The 16,717-nt window shown below is 38.1% G+C and overlaps 1 protein-coding gene across 3 annotated transcripts in view; it reads right to left on the bottom strand.

The window, feature by feature from the left end:
- LOC149209479 (uncharacterized) overlaps positions 1-16,717 on the bottom strand; it is a 75,850-nt gene that overhangs the window by 34,186 nt on the left and 24,947 nt on the right. Inside the window, exon 2 of one of the 3 annotated variants that reach the window (XM_089396374.1) lies at positions 3,135-3,256. The exons of 1 other annotated variant lie outside the window; for it this stretch is intronic. In XM_089396374.1, coding sequence (XP_089252500.1) covers positions 3,135-3,189 — 55 coding nt within the window. In that variant the 5' untranslated portion in view covers positions 3,190-3,256. The remainder of the gene's footprint in view (positions 1-3,134; positions 3,257-16,717) is intronic. One more of the 3 variants, XM_089396375.1, reaches the window with a different exon arrangement.

The raw sequence follows: 16,717 nt of genomic DNA, 5'->3' as shown, positions 1-16,717 counted from the left end.
CTGAGTGTGCCAGAACTCTTCGTAGTTCATTTTGGAGATCTTAAATTAACCTTCATGTATAGGCAATTATGAATACCTCCCTGGTTGGTATTCACTTGTTGGTTCGAAACGCGTCGACAAATGAATTTTGATGTGATTATCACTGAAAACATGTCTCAAAAATGTAACTAGTGTCAGTCTTCATAATTGTACTTGAGTCATGATGAAATATGTTTATTAAAAGAAAGAAAAAGAAATTTTATTATTAGTAAAATTGACTTATTAAAGCATGGGTTTCATGCCTGGGTCAATTATTTTTAGGTTAAAGCCTCCATTGCAGGCTTCTAGGGTTTATGTCAAGTGCCCTTGTCCATGTCATAATGTAAAGAACCCTTCTTGGGATTTATTTGTCAAAGAAGAAATTTATTTTATTTTAAAATAGGTCAATTAGGCCTCCTCCACCAAGTCAGCCTCAAAATTGGATAAGTCGGCCTAAAACTGGGCAGCAAGCTCACTATATAAAGGCAGAAACTCGGCCTCATTTTTCACTCACTCACAACAAGTTCAATTTGCAGTTACTAGGCCAAGAAAAGGTGTGAAATTCAAGGAAGAAGGAGAAGAAGGATAGCGAAGAAGAAGGACTCTTTCAAGCATAAAAGTCATAATTTTCTCTCTTTCCCACGCGTGTGAAGATATGCAGCTGCTGAAAGGGGGGCGAAATTCTGTTGCAAGGGGTTGAAATTCTGCAACTAGGAAGTCTAATTGTTGGATTGTTGTTGGGCTGAAGCTATTGGATAAGAAGAGACTACGACATCATCTTGGAAGGCTAACTTGGTGGAGGAGGAAGGTCTATTGGTTTAGGGTCTTGGTCCATCTCAATTTGAATCACTAAAGGAAGAGTTCTTGACTGGGTTTTCCCCTAAATAAGGGTTTTAGCCCTGGTTGTCCGCATACATATGGTGCCCCTGATCTTCATGTTTTGCTTTTGATAATTCCTTGATCAAACAAAGATAAAATAAGAACATAAGAATATCACAAGTATCAACATAAGAAAATATTTTTGCCTTTTCGATTTTCTAACATTCGGAACCAGTCCAAACACACTTCTCATTGATCATTTGTGAGAATTTGGATATTTCAAAGTTGAGGCAAAGAGGGTTGACTGATAATTTGATGATTTGGGTTGGATGGAGTTGGAGCCATTTGCAATACAAGAGGTTCCAAGTACTAGTGGCTGCCAGAGAGGATCAAGACAAAAGGATGATGGCAAGGATACCCATGAAGAGCCAGAGGTTGTTGATGAGAATCCCAATCAAGGGGATGATTTTGAGGATACGTAGATGTCATTTCGAGCCTTATTGTTTATGTGTTTTGGTTCAAATATGTATTGCACTCAATACCAATTTGCTATATTCACCCATGCCATTTACATGAGCACACTTTGCATATTTGGTGTCTAATTATTTAGATTTAGTTTGTTCAATTTTCTAAGTTTGTCCGTTAGAAAATTAATCTATATTTTGTTGGTTTATTTCTTCTACTTGTTTAAATTCGAACAAGCTATTTAATACACTTAAATACCGAAATAAATACAATACAGTCACAACATCTACAGATCATCAACTGAAAGAAAACAAGCACACAAGTGACACCATTATTTTTGGACAAATGTCCCCGGAAAAACCCAACGCAGGAAAATCAATGCAGTTGTTCAGAGAATTATATTATTATGCAATCTATTTGAGTACAACTGGGTGCCTAACCGGCTCACCCAACAGAGAAAAATACATGGCAGCAATACCTCTATATTCGGAAACAGGTGTTCAGAAAACTTGTCCCAAGCAACCCTCTCTGGCACAACTGAAGCTCAATGTTGGACCTTCTGGCTACTGCGTCAGCCCCAGGACCCTCTGCATCAGCCCTCTGAGGCAATGCATAGCGTCTGGGACCCTCTGCGTCACTCCAGCAGCCACTACATGGATGAAGCAATCCCTCTGGCCTCTGCGTTGTCTTTGTTGGGCTCTGTGTAGCCTGCACTGGCCGCTGCTCTTGCTCTCTCTGCTTCTGCATTGGTCTATCAATATTGTCTCTACCTCTCTGCCTCGTACTCACTACCCCTCGCTGCTGATCATTGATTCAACTTTGCTTAGCAACCCCGCTCTAACAAAATGAATGACTGATCACTCTGGTGTGTTCTCCAACTGACCCTCAAGCCTCTTCTTATATTGTTCTCATTGGTACTTCAACGGTCGAGATTAAATCTCTAATCAACCGTTAAGATTACATTTGGCTTGATCCATGACTTTTGGAACCTTCTAACCAAGTTTTATATTAATGCCCATTAATATTTTATTTTCCCTAAGTTTAGACTTGACAACTCCATTAAAAATATTAATTATTTTAATATCTCCCAAGCCGGATACAATCTGTCCAACCCATTTCTAGGTCTTGGAGATCTCATGTGCTTTAGCCTTTCCACCAATTTTCATGGCTAAAGCACATCCGATGCTTCCCCAAATCAACATACTTCACATATTTGGTGTCTAATTGTTTAGATATACATTGATATACAAGATTATATATATTTTTCATTAAAATTTAAATATTTTATGTATTTTGAAAATAACCGTTCTTTTCTGTTTTCCCCTGGTTCAGTTCAGTTTAAGGTTTTGGTAATTCGAGTTCTGGTTGGGATATGTTTCTGATAACATTTCTCTGGAGAAAGCAGAACCTTTGAAAATATCTGCCACAGAGATAACTTAAAAACATTGCAATATAGTGTGAATAGTCAAAGAAAGATTGCAGTTGATGTGGAGAAGAACAAACAATTTAGAAAAATGGCACTCAACGAACAGAAAAGGGATAGTACAACAGAAATATCTGCCAATTAAAACAATCAAAAAAACAATAATTTCGCTGATGTATTAGATTGAACTTTGAAAGCAAACCACTCTATCTCTAAAGCCACCATTGGATAGCCACATAGTGAAGAAATATGGTAGTTACTTGTGGAATGTATGCTTTGGAAAAAAGAGAATCAATAATGAAGTTATCAGTGCAGCAAGCAAAGAAATAAATGAGCAAAATTAATGTGGAAGACCATCTGCAAGTAATAGCTGTCATCGTTAACTAACAAATCTGTGAGGAACGCTGACCTCCAAAGAATGTTGCTGCTGTTCCTAATGAATAATTGCTACTGTAAAGAGTCATTTACACTGCTGCTGCTACCGGGAAACGTCCAGAACCGCCATTCTGAAATAATTGGTATGGGAAAACGCTGCTCAAGAGTTAAGTAAATAAAAAAACTCTATTAAAGTCTGCAAAAACAGGTGCCCTTCTCACTAAGTAGGCATTAGGTAAGAAATAAGAATGACAAAAGGTAAGTATTTTATGGTTTCAATTAGAAATAAGAAAGATGCCTGACTGTTTGAGATTTAAGGAGACATGAAAACACCGACTTTAAAGATCAAAGAAAAAAACTTAAGGTGTTATTAAATAGGGGCTAATAAACAAAATTATCCAAAGCCCTACGTATAATTAATAAGTTAAACGTCAAGTGGTTGTAGCTCAAGTGGCTGAGAGGTTATTAAGTAGAGACGAATAAACAAAATTATCCAAAGCCCTACGTATAAAATTTAAATTAACAAGTTAAATGTCAATTGGGTGTAGCTCAAGTGGATGAGAGGAAAGTTTCTATCCTCCTGTGAATGGGTTCAAATCCCACTTTGTAACATGCTTTCTCTCTTTGTGAATCAATTGTTGACCTGGCCTTGAGCCCTGAAGAACCCAATTTACCCTAGGTACCATCCTCAAAACAGGGGTAAGTACCCAGTGGGTTTCCTTGAAAAATGCATCACTAGGGAAATTTAATAACAAAAATGTTGAAAAATCTAGGGTAAACTGAATAGGGTTTTTATTAATAAATTTCTCTTTTCTTTGACAAGTTCTTGTGATACCTTTTAGTTCTTATTTAATTATTATGTTTTTCATCATCAAGATAAATGTCAAACAAGAAGATCACAATGCAAATAATAGAGACACCAGATATAGGGTCCAAGACAAGGCAAAACCCAGAGAACTTCCTCTTCATATAGAATTTCTTTCAATGAAGACTTCCAAGACCAAGACACAAGAATACTCACCAAAAGACCAGGCCAGCCACCCAAACAAGACAAAATCTGCTGCTCCTTTCTTCACAAATTCAGATCTGTGGAAACCCTAGTCTTCCACAGAAAATTTGACTTTTGTTGCTCCTTCCTTCATAAATTCAGACGTTCCTGCTGCTCCTTCATAAATTCAGACCTTGTTCCTTTGCTGCCCTCGTTCTCTTCCTTGCCTCAGATCTGCTTCTATATATCTCAAACTCCATGTCTTCAAAAGAGGTTAAATCCTCTTTCTTTTATAGGCCTTTGAATGGGTGCACAAGCTTTTTCTGGGCCGACTTGTAGGGTTGGCTAACCTGATCATTTTGGTGACTTCTAGACATTTTGCTACATAAAATATATTTGATTGCTTTGATACATGAGCCCGTCAAGGGACTTGACATCGTGACTTTGACTTCTGAAGTTTTGAGTCAAGACCTAGACCTAGAGCACACAATGGGTGCTTGACCTATTGACCATTGACCCAAGCATGAAACTCATTGCTTTAATAAGTCAATTTCTTTTACAATAAACATTTTTTTCTTAAGTACAATAATAGTTTTATTGTGTCATGAGACAAATAGAATTATGAAGACCGAAACTAGTTACATTCTTCAACACTCCCTATTAACTAGGGAAGTATTCATAATTGACCACTAGTACAAGGCCAGTACTTCCATTGAAAAAGTTCTCATAAGAGTCGGATAGGTAAGCCATCTCATAAGCTATCTTTTCAACTTATGTCAATGCATCTCATCATATCGACCAGCGTTGTCATATAGCAAGGCCTTGACTAACAGCTCTATCTCTCCACAAGAGCACAATGTTGGGGAGACAATGATTTATAGACACCTTCATCATTGTCTCTCAAGGCACATACCCCATCTGGATGTTCACAAGGTATGTCCTTTTAGGACCATTCTTGTCTTGGATTTACACATCCTCAAGGAATTTCCTCTTCAACTACTCTTGCCTATTGGATTCCCTACCTCATCCTCAAAGAGTATCAATATTGGTCTCAGATGCTTACCCAATCCTCCATTCTTTCTTCATGATGTGAAGACAAGAATGATGTGTCTATCTCTCCCTCTTAACCAGGGAGGATCTACTCATTCCTTTACACGTGAAAGGAATATATCCAAGCTCCCTCTTAACAAGGAACGTGTTTCCAATATCAGCTATTTATTCTTCTGTGGATATCATGGTATCATCAGCTGCTTGTAGGCTTCCTTCTTCTGCGTCATCAACTTTTATGCACATTGTGTGATCTGAAAATGAGATCTTAAATCAATATTAAGGTATTACAGACTCGTGCAGGAATGCCTATATTATTTAGTGCAACAGATCGAAAAGATTGCGAATAATATAGACAATGAACAGTTATAAAACATAATAAACACACACATCAACACAGCAAATAATCAAGGAGTTCACCAAACTTCCTAGCTACGTCTCCTAGTCCAACTTTCAGTGTCGACCTCTATATTATGTCTTCAAGAGCAGATTATTACAAGTGTGAGCTCAAACCGAGTCTCAACACAACAGTGACAAAACAATAGGGATTTACTTGAAATCCTCAAGTCTACAAGAGTACACAGACTCTCCCTCTTGCTCTCTATCTTCTGCTTTCTCTTGCTCTCTCTCTGTCTGAGCAACTGCTTCTCTCCTTGTTCTGTTATGGGATGGCTTTTTAAGCCTATCAGCGCTTGTCTGTTCATCTCCCTTTTTGGACTCTCTGGCTCTCAGCCGCTGTCTGTTCAAATCCTTGTTGAGCGTTAAACAATCATTGCAAAACACTCTAAGGTAGGGTGGCCACCTGTTTTCCAATGGAAAGGACCGAGCGCAAGTGAAAATCCCAGAAAACACTCTTATTTGTTTACACAGAAAACACTCTTCTTTGTTTACATAGAGAAATACACAGAATACACTAAAAAACAGTGGAAAATCCGCCAAGGCCGGACTTCAAAAGATATTGAATCCGACCTATAATCCTATCGGGTCCGTTGTTGCATCGCTATCGCAAGTCGCAAGTCGCAACGCCCATATGCCACGGTTTCCTTTGTATTTCGGTTTATAACGGAAATACAAAGAAATACATAGAATACATTGAAAAACCCAACAAAAACATTTTATCGGAACTCAAATTATATCAAGCCGCATCTATAATTCCTTTTGGGTCCGGTTTTATCGCATGTTGCTTCACTTCCCCGATCTCTAATCTCTGATTGCTGATCGCCCTGATCGGCCTTATCGGCGCATCGCTATTGGCCCATCACATCGGTGTATCGCATGACCCGCGGTCCATTGGCATCACCCCTTGTGTTGTTGCGATGCGATAAATCGCAATCGCATATCGCTTAAGCCTCAAGCCCTCGATAAGTCCTCCTTTGGGTTATAGCGATGAAATATTGCGAGTTGATCTGGACTGTTGATCTGCGCGGTCGATCAACGGTCCTCGTTAAATCGCGTTGATCACTATCGCAATTTCCATAAGGCCGACTCCAATATACTCCGCTGGCCTCTCCCGATTGCCATATCCCGATTCAATTTGGACCGTTGATCTGTCCGATCCAACTGCTCTGGTGCAGCGGCATTTGAACCTCCGATAGCTCTATTTTCCGCCATTCTTTCATTGTTTTCCCTTGCAATGGTGTTTCCAATAGTTAATATACATGAAGACTTAGAGGTTTTAGGATCCATTTTGGATCACGCCTTCCCACTGAAAAAGCTTTTGGACCACCAAAAGTTGGCTTTTTAGGCATCGAACAAGTGCGGATACAACTCCCTCACTTGTTTAACTTCTAGCCATCGTGCTTTGCTTGGATTTGAACCTTTGAGCCCTACTCTCAGATACTCAACATCCCCTCAATGCATAGTTCTCACCTTCCTATCCAAAATTGTGTCTTCCTATAACTCATTGAGATATTCAGGCAACAGATCCTCAATAGAAGGCAACTGACTTTGCTCTTCAGGATCTTCAATCATTGATGGTTCATACAATCTCAAGTTTTCTGCATTAACGACTGAATAGATCTGCATATAAGCTGGCAAATCAAGGCGAAAAGCATTTTCACCAATTTTATCAAGTATCTTGAAAGGTCCATACCTTATTGGTTTTAGCTTCTTACCTTCACCTTGCATTCTGTCTTTGTTGATGTACAACCAGACTTGATCACCAACTTGAAAACTATGCTCAACTCGATGCTTGTCATGTCTTGTCTTGTACTTGGCTTGACTTCTTTCCAGCTATTCCTGTGCTGCCTGGTGAATTTCTTGGATTTGTTCAATGAGTTTGGTTGCTTTGTCCACATCACTGTGTCCATCAACTGCTGTGTCTTTACCAAAGACAAAATCCAATGGAGACTTTGGTATAAAACCAAAACAAGTATCAAAAGGAAATCTCTAAGTAGAAGAGTGCTTGGCACGGTTGTAAGCATGTTGCACATAACACAAATGCTCATCCCAAAGCTTAGGATGCTTGCTGCAATAGCCTCTGAGCAACTGGATTATTGTCCTGCTGACCACTTCTGTCCAACCATCTGTTTGTGGATGAAATGTTGTGCTCTTCTTCAACCTAGTGTCCATCAACTCCCATAGATTTGACCAAAACTTCCCAACAAATCGAGAATCTCAATAAGATGCAATAGACGTGGGTAAACAAAAATGAACCCATACATTCTGAAAGAACAACTTTGTTGTTTGTTCAGTTGTAACCTATTTGTTACAAGGTATCAAAATACACATTTTACTGAACCTATCCACAACAACATACAAATAATCATGACCTTTTCTAGATTTTGGCAATCCCCCAACAAAGTCCATGGAAACACTTTCCCAAGGACGAGAAGGAATTGGAAGTGGGGTGTACAAGCCTAATTTTCTATTACTGGGTTTACTTGTAGCACACATAGTACACCCTTTGACATATCTAGAAACTGTCTCATGCATTCTTGGCCAATAACAGAACCTTTGCAATTGTGCAACTGTTTTACTTACACCAAAATGCCCTAATATAAGAGAAGTATGTGCTTCACGAATTATGTTAACTCTTTCAGTTTGTTGAATGCATAACTTTCTCAAATGATATAAGAGTTATTCCTTACATAATAATCCAATTCTTCTACCTGTTTGCCATGACTTAAAGTTGCATATACATCTTTAAAATCTACATCTTGAGCATATTGTTCAATGTAACTTTCATGCATTACTGAGTTATGCTTAAGTATAGTAGATGCATTTATGATTGGTCTTGATAACATGTCTGCAACCTTATTGTGTATGCCCTTCTTATATCTGATGACAAGATGAAATTGCTTGTAGAAAACCCATCCACCTATAATGTCTTGATTGTTGCAATTTAGTTTGTGAGTGCAAATATTGAAGTGGTTGATGATCTGTATGTATGATTGTTTCTTTACCCATTAGGTAATGTTTCCACTTTTTCACACTTTGTAATAATGCATACAATTCTTTATCATATGTGGGATAATTAACTACTGCAGAAGTAAATGTCTCAGAATGATAGCATATGGGTTTTCCGTGTTGCATCAACACTGCTCCCATGGCATAGTCACTAGCATATGTCTCAATCTCAAATGGATGTTGAAGATCTGGCAGTGCTAGTATTGGGGTTGTAGTAATTTTCTCTTTTAAGGTGTCGAAGGCTTTCTGTTGTTTGCCTCCCCACTGAAACACCTGTTTCAATCCTTACGCATGTAATGGAGCTGCAATCAAAGAAAAGTTAGTAATAAACTTTCTCCAGTATTGTGTTGCCCCTAGGAAACTCCTAACCTCTGTAGCAGATTTGGGTTTAGGCCGGTTCACAATGACTTCAACCTTAGAGGGATCTATCTTCAATTCACCACCCCCTACAATATGACCCAAATAATTTAAAGATGTTTTGACAAATTCACATTTTGACAGTTTTACATAGAGATTTTCTCTTTTTAAAACGTCTAAAGTCTTCTTTACATGCTTTACATGGTATTCCCATGTCTTACTAAAAACAAGAATGTCATCTAAATAAAAAATTACAAAGTCATCAATAAAAGGTCCGAGTACATCATTCATAGCTCTCATAAATGTAGCAGAAGCAATAGTCAAGCCAAAAGGCATAACCAACCATTCATAAAGTCCTTGCTTTGTCTTGAAAGCAGTCTTCCATGCATCCTATTCTACAACTCTGACCTAATGATAACAACTTCGCAAGTCTAACTTTAAAAAGTAAATTGCTTCTTTCAATTGATCTAATAAATCATCAATACGAAGAAGAGGATAATGATTCTTGATCATTATTTTATTTAGTGCTCTATAATCAATGCACATTCTCCACAAACCATCTTTCTTTCTCACCAGCACCATTGGAGATCCACATGGGGATGTGCTTGGTCGTATAAACCCTTTATCGAGCAACCCCTGTACCTGCTTCTTTATCTCTGCATTCTCTAACGCTGACAACCTGTACATTCCAATGTTAGGTAATGAAGCATCTTGCTGCAAACAAATATCATGTACTATTTCTCACTTGGGTGGCAAGCCTTTAGGTTCTTGAAATAGAACATCATACTCTGAAACAACTTTAACTAAATCAGCTTTCTATTTAGAATCACAGCCTTCAAATGCATTGGTTTTATCAGGATCCTTTTCCTTTACAACCATTAGTAAAAATTGCTTACTTGAATTCACAATTCTTTTCATCTGTCCTGAGTTTATGAGAGAATAATTACCTTTGAGTTTATGAGCTCTTACAATATATTCCATTCCATCTTTAGTAAGTTGATACTTATTTTCAGCTCTATAGAAAATGGTTTTCCTATCATACAAGTATGGACTTCCCAAAACAATAACACATATATCCAATGGAACTATATCTATCTCAACCTCGTCTATAGATGTTGATCCAATAGCAAAAATAAGTTTACAATGTCTCGTTACTTGTAGCTTTGTTTTATCACACACCCATCCTAATGGATATGGCTTCTCATGAGGTTTTGTTTGTAATCCCAACTTCTTTACAATTGTTTCAGAAATCAAATTTACTTGTGATCCACTATCAAACAAAGTATCAATCTTATTATGCTTGGAAATTACTCTAATACGAAAAAGCTCATTTCTTTCTCTCTCATTATTTTCATTATCAACGGATTGTGCAGAATTACTTGTGGATGCTTCAAAATCTTTACCTTTAATACCTGTGGCTATAACTGTTGTTTCATCGCCTGAATCTGATCCCAAGTCCTGCTCAATAGCTGCAGCATTCTTTTTCTTCCTTCCACCGAACTTCTTAGGTCTCCGTTCTGGATGCAAAAGCCAGCAGTGTGCCTCATCGTGTCCTTCTTTCTTGCAATGAGTGCATGAAGGTTTATCCTTCTGTACAGTGTTTGCTTTCCTCTCCTTCCATTTCAGTTTCTTCTTTTCCTTACTCTTGCTTACAGAATATTTAGATGATCCCCCAACCTCTGGGTTTACATTCTTACCTCTAGCCTCTAGATGTGTTGCTTGAACTAATACATCATCTAGGCTAGTGGGATTAAACATGAGTATAGTATGTTTTAAATAAACATGCAGACCACCTATATACTTCAATAAAGTCTAAGGTGAGTCCAAGGATATACCTAGAGTTAAAGCTCTCTTTCTAAATTCCTAAGTATAACTCTGTACACTTTGACCCTTCAACTGACGAAGAGTTTGCCAACTCATCATTGCCTGTTGCATGTAAGCTAAAGGATAGAATTGCTTTTTGATAGCAGAAACAAATTCATTCCAGGTAGAAATGATTTTACCATGTTTTTGCAAATCAGCTTGTGTCTTGCCTTCCCACCATACTAGTGCAGTTCCTCCAAGTCGAAGGCTAGCCAGCTGAATCTTCCTCCTTTCTGAATCAATGTTCTGCACCCTGCAATATACATCAATCTGTCTTATCCAATTATCTAGCTTCTCTGCATTTAGTTCTCCATCATAAATTGGCAAATCAAACTTCACATCTAATTTAATCAAAGAAGTTTTCTTCTTTTTCTTATCAGGGCTAGTTTTATGCAAAGAAGATGATGAGGATGATGAAGGTGATGATGGAGGAGATGGTGGAGAAGGCATTTCTCCTTTTCCTTTGCCTTCTGGAGGGGCAACTAGAAAAGGTTCCTCTGCTCCTTTGTTTGGTTTGGGTGTTGAAGTGCTTTCACCTCGACCCTTCTTAAACTCCAAATACATCTCTTCCACCATGGCTCGCATGGCCATAAAGTTATCCATGAACTGAGATTCTGATCCCAATGGAGCTTCTTCTGCCATTCTCCTCTAAGAATAGACTCTTCCAATCTCTGGATTAGCCTCAACAAGTTCTCCTTCTCCTAGTCTGAGCTTTAATCTAGTTAGCATTCAAAATCCAGCACAAGCTTGTCTAACCTTAACAAAACCTTTAGCTCTGATACCACTTGATCTGAAAATGAGATCTTAAATCAATATTAAGGTATTACAGACTCATGTGCAGGAATGCCTATATTATTTAGTGCAACAGATGGAAAATATTGCGAATAATATAGACAATGAACCATTATAAAACATAATAAACACAAACATCAACACAACAAATAATCAAGGAGTTCGCCGAACTTCCTGGCTACGTCTCCTGGTCCAGCTTTCAGTGTCAACCTCTATATTATGTCTTCAAGAGCAGATTATTACAAGTGTGAGCTCAAACCGAGTCTCAACACAACAATGACAAAACAACAGGGATTTACTTGAAATTTTCAAATCTACAAGAGTACACAGACTCTCCCTCTTGCTCTTTGTTTTCTGCTTTCTCTTGCTCTCTCTTTGTCTGAGTAACTGCTTCTCTCCTTGTGTTGTTATGGGATGGCTTTTTAAGCCTATCGGCGCTTGTCTGTTCGTCTCCCTTTTCAGGCTCTCTGGCTCCCGGCCGTTGTCCGTTCAAATCCTTGTTGAGCGTTAAACAATCATTGCAAAACGCTCTAAGGTAGGGTGGCCACCTGTTTTCCAACGGAAAGGATCAGGCGCAGGTGAAAATCCCAGAAAACACTCTTCTCTATTTACACAGAGAAATACACAGAATACACTGAAAAACAGTGGAAAATCCACCAAGGCCGGACTTCAAAAGATATTGAATCCAACCTATAATCCTATCGGGTCGTTGTTGCATCGCTATCGCAAGTCGCAAGTCGCAGCGCCCATATGCCACGGTTTCCTTTGTATTTTGGTTTATAACGGAAATACAAAGAAATACATAGAATACACTAAAAAACCCGACAAAAACATTTTATCAGAACTCAAATTATATCAAGCTGCGTCTATAATTCCTTTCAGGTCCAGCTTTATCGCATGTTGCTTCACTTCCCCGATCGTTGATCGCTCCAATCGACCTTATCGGCCCATCACATTGGCGTATGGCATGACCCGCGGTCCATTGGCACCACCCCTTGTGTTGTTGTGATGCGATAAATCGCAATCGCATATTGCTTAAGCCTCAAGCCCTCGATAAGTCCTCCTTTGTGTTATAGCGATGCGATATTGAGAGTTGATCTGGACCGTCGATCGAGTGCGATATTGCGATAAGTCCTCCTTTGTTTATAGCCATGCGGTATTGCGAGTTGATCTGGACCGTTGATCTATGCACTCAATCAATGGTCCTCGTTAAATCATGCTGATCGCTATCGCGATTTCCATAAGGCCGCCTCTGGTATACTCTGCTGGCCTCTCCCGATTGCAATATCCCGATTCAATCTGGACCGTTGATCTGTCTGATCCAACAGCTCTGGTGCAGCGGCATTTGAACCTCCGATAGCTCTGTTTTCCGCCATTCTTTCACTGTTTTCCCTTGCGATAGTGTTTCCGATAGTTAATATACATGAAGACTTAGAGGTTTTAGGATCCATTTTGGATCATTGTGGAGCCATCTTCTTTCACAACTTGTCTTAGGGACAATCATCACTTTCCATATCATCAATTTTTATCTATTGAATATTCACAAACCAGTCACTATGGAGCTTGAACATGGCTCCCTCGGAGCATCGGGAAAGTGATCTACCAAGACATGATTATTGAACCATCTGCAAACCTGTTATCTTTCCTTGTTAGCAATATATATATCCTTTGGACTTATACTGCCAAAGTAATCTTACTCAATTTCAAGTTAGACCCTTAATAAATGAAGATACCATACATACCTTATGATAGCATACCTTTGTCATAGTGGCTGCTATAAGGGGCCTGCTCCTCTGGATGCCAAGTGTACATCAACTCAAGGTGCTATTTACTGCATCTACCAGCTTCTAGACTTTTCACAATAGTCCCTCGGCTCATTAATTTTAGAAGCTCCTCCTTCCTTTCATTATGGCAACTGCTCAAATCAAGCAATAATGTTGTTGTTCTACAACATAACTTCGCGATGGGCTTCAACCACGGACACAATGCTACAACACTTCTGAGTATAGAATTCCAAACCTCTTACTGTTGTACAACCAATAGGATTTCCTACAAATAATATATCTTGTCTAGAGATCTTTACAATTGTCCTTGCTCTCCAATCTCCTTGAGACAAGGACTTATTACTCTCAATGCAAGGGGATCTCTTCCACTGCCTGTAGCTTTCCTGGACCGTCTTCAAGTGATAGAAGGATAGACTTCGAATGTTGCTATGAGGATATGAGACGACCCTTTCGTTAGGGCTATCTCAAAGACACAGATGTAATCAATAAGTATGCCCAGAAATGTTGCTTGGAATTGGACTTTAACAATGTGTGTGTGTGTGAGCATGCTTTTGTCAATCACCGAGAGGAGTCTTGTCATACTATCCAGACTTCATATATATTCACGATAGAGGTCACAAGGTCAGCTTGTTCAAGCTCAATTTATGCGTATATATATTGCAGAATAGCTTCTCTCCACCTCAAGAATTTGGTTGTTATATCACTATATAGGTTTTCAATTCTATATATATCATGACCACTGCAATCTTCATGGGTTGGCTCCTATTCTATTGTTCAAACATGCATAAAATGAATACAAAGTGTGTCAGGACGGTGCCTTTCTACCACAAGATCTCAATCTCTATACAGTGTGAAATTTACTCTAAGTAGGTGACACTTTTTGGCTTCTTTATGAATGTGTGAGTGACTTGAAGAGGAGGTCTCGGGTCCTTCTGAAGTTACTCCTTCTAGCCTTCCAAAAAGGCCTTCATCTTGAGTCTATCAGGAGAGACTTAAACTTGCAAGATGACCTTTTAAACATGGAAAATGATTAATCACAAGCATGCTCAGTGTTTCAGTTCTCCTAATAGGTCCCGGATCTTTTATGTTTAGAACAACTCCAAACGTAAGGCCTTCCAATGTATATACATATGCCTAGAACTTAGTAATAAGAGACTCGATGAATGTAACCTTATGATAGGTCCTCTAATAAAGCCTATAATATCTTCAACGAATTGAGTCTTGGGCTCTTTCACGTGGAGATAACAGAATTTTAGAGCTTTATGGAGTGACTTCAGATTACAAGAATGATGCCCAGGACTTCAATCTCTAGCTCAAGGAGCTCGACCTTGAGAAAGTTGTCTTCTCACCTATTCGGACCTTTGAAACAGTGCTTATAAATTCTTGAAATTTTTTCGAATTCCTTGCGACCTAATGACTATGTATAGGGGTTATTGATGTGCCCAGAATTTGCTTTTGATTCCTCTAGGAGCTCAGTCCTAGGAGACTTGGTTCTTCTTCTTGTCTAGAAGCCTTAGTGATCTTCTTACTGCCCTTATGCAAATGAACCTCGCTCTGATACCATGTTGAAAAATCTAGGGCAAATTGAATAGGGTTTTTACTAATAGATTTTTCTTTTCTTTGACAAGTTCTTGTGATACCTTTTAGTTCTTCTTATATAATTATTATGTTTTTCATCATCAAGATAAATGCCAAACAAGAAGATCACAGTGCAAATAATAGAGACACCAAAGATAGGCTCCAAGCCACAAGGCAAAAACCACAAGGGGAAAACCTAGAGAACTTCCTTTTCTTATAGAATTTCTTTCAATGAAGACTTCCAAGACTAAGACACAAGACTACTCCCCAAAAGACCAGGTCAGCGACCCAGACAAAATCTACTACTCCTTTCTTCACAAATTTGGATATGTGGAAACCCTAGTCTTCAACATAAAAGTTGGCTTATGCTACTCCTTCCTTCATAAATTCAAACCTTATAAAATTTTATTTTTGTTGTTCCTTCATAAATTTGGACCTTGTTCCTTTGTTGCCCTCGTTCTCTTCCTTGCGTCAGATGTGCTTCTATATATCTCAAACGCCATGTCTTCAAAAAAGTTCGAATCCTCTTTCTTTTATAGGCCTTCGAATGGGTACACAAGCTTTTTCTAGGCCGATTTGTAGGGTTGACCGACCTAATCATTGTAGTGACTTCTAGACATTTTATTACATAAAATATATTTGATTGCTTTGATACATGAGCCCTTCAAGGGACTTAACATCATGACTTTGACTTTTGACTCAAGACATAGACCTAGAGCACACAATGGGTGCTTGACCTATTGACCATTGACCCAAGCATGAAACCCATGCTTTAATAAGTCAATTTCTTTTACAATAAAATTTCTTTTCTCAAGTACGATAATAATTTCATTATGTCATGAGACAAATACAATTATGAAGACCGAAACTAGTCACATTCTTCAACAGAAAAAGTTAATAAGTTGAAAATATTAGCAATGATTTACTTGTGGATATTAGAATGATAATTTATCAAATAAAACACTTGTCTTATCCAATGGTAGAAATAATTATTAATGCTTAAGGCAACCACTTTAATTATATTCAATAGGCCCATCTGTTTGTAAAAACCTTACTAAAAGAATCTATGGCGCCATATAAAACAATTACCCTTCAGAAGGTTACGTCCCCAGCTCAAGATTAAAAGTAAGGTTACACTTTCAAATTTACAAATGCCACCATCACTTGGTGGAAAGAATATTATTGTCTCTATGATTCACCAAATTAAGGAAATTCTTAATATATAAAGAAACCTTAGGCATAACAAATATCATCCAGATTAATAGTATGAAAGAATAGTTCAAGAGATATAAAACAATTCAAGAAATGAAAATTATAGAAGAACAACAATAGACTTACAAATGAAATTGGTGATTTAAAACTAGAAATTATGAATCATCAAAGATTCAAAAATAAGCCAATAAAGAATTCATGGAGAAAGACAACGAAATTGTTGAGATATAGAATAACAACCAACTTTTATTAACAAAATTCAAGAATTAAACACAACAAAGGAATATAGGAAGCATCAATCGATGACATTACATCCTTCAAATTATATAGTAATACAATTGCACCAAGATCAATCATAAGAAATGTTAATCATTCCTCTTGGGCAAGAGGTCAAACTACAACCAAACGCAGTATATGGTTTCATGTATGGGACTTAGGCTAGATACTACTAGAAAGCACATAACCCCATTGGAGGTAGTCTCAACAATGACCACAATGAATGATATCAGTTTCTTGAGGATACTATCTATGTTGAAACTACTTTTTGGTCCTAGAGTAAAACCTAAAACTACCATCCAATTGGTTAAA

Source organism: Pinus tabuliformis, chromosome 1_2, assembly GCF_031772625.1.
Source record: "Pinus tabuliformis cultivar Carrire ecotype Pingquan chromosome 1_2, CPIR1, whole genome shotgun sequence".
Classification (NCBI taxonomy): domain Eukaryota; kingdom Viridiplantae; phylum Streptophyta; class Pinopsida; order Pinales; family Pinaceae; genus Pinus; species Pinus tabuliformis.
Note: the sequence above shows the minus strand (reverse complement) of the source record. Positions and strands in the feature narration are given on the sequence as shown.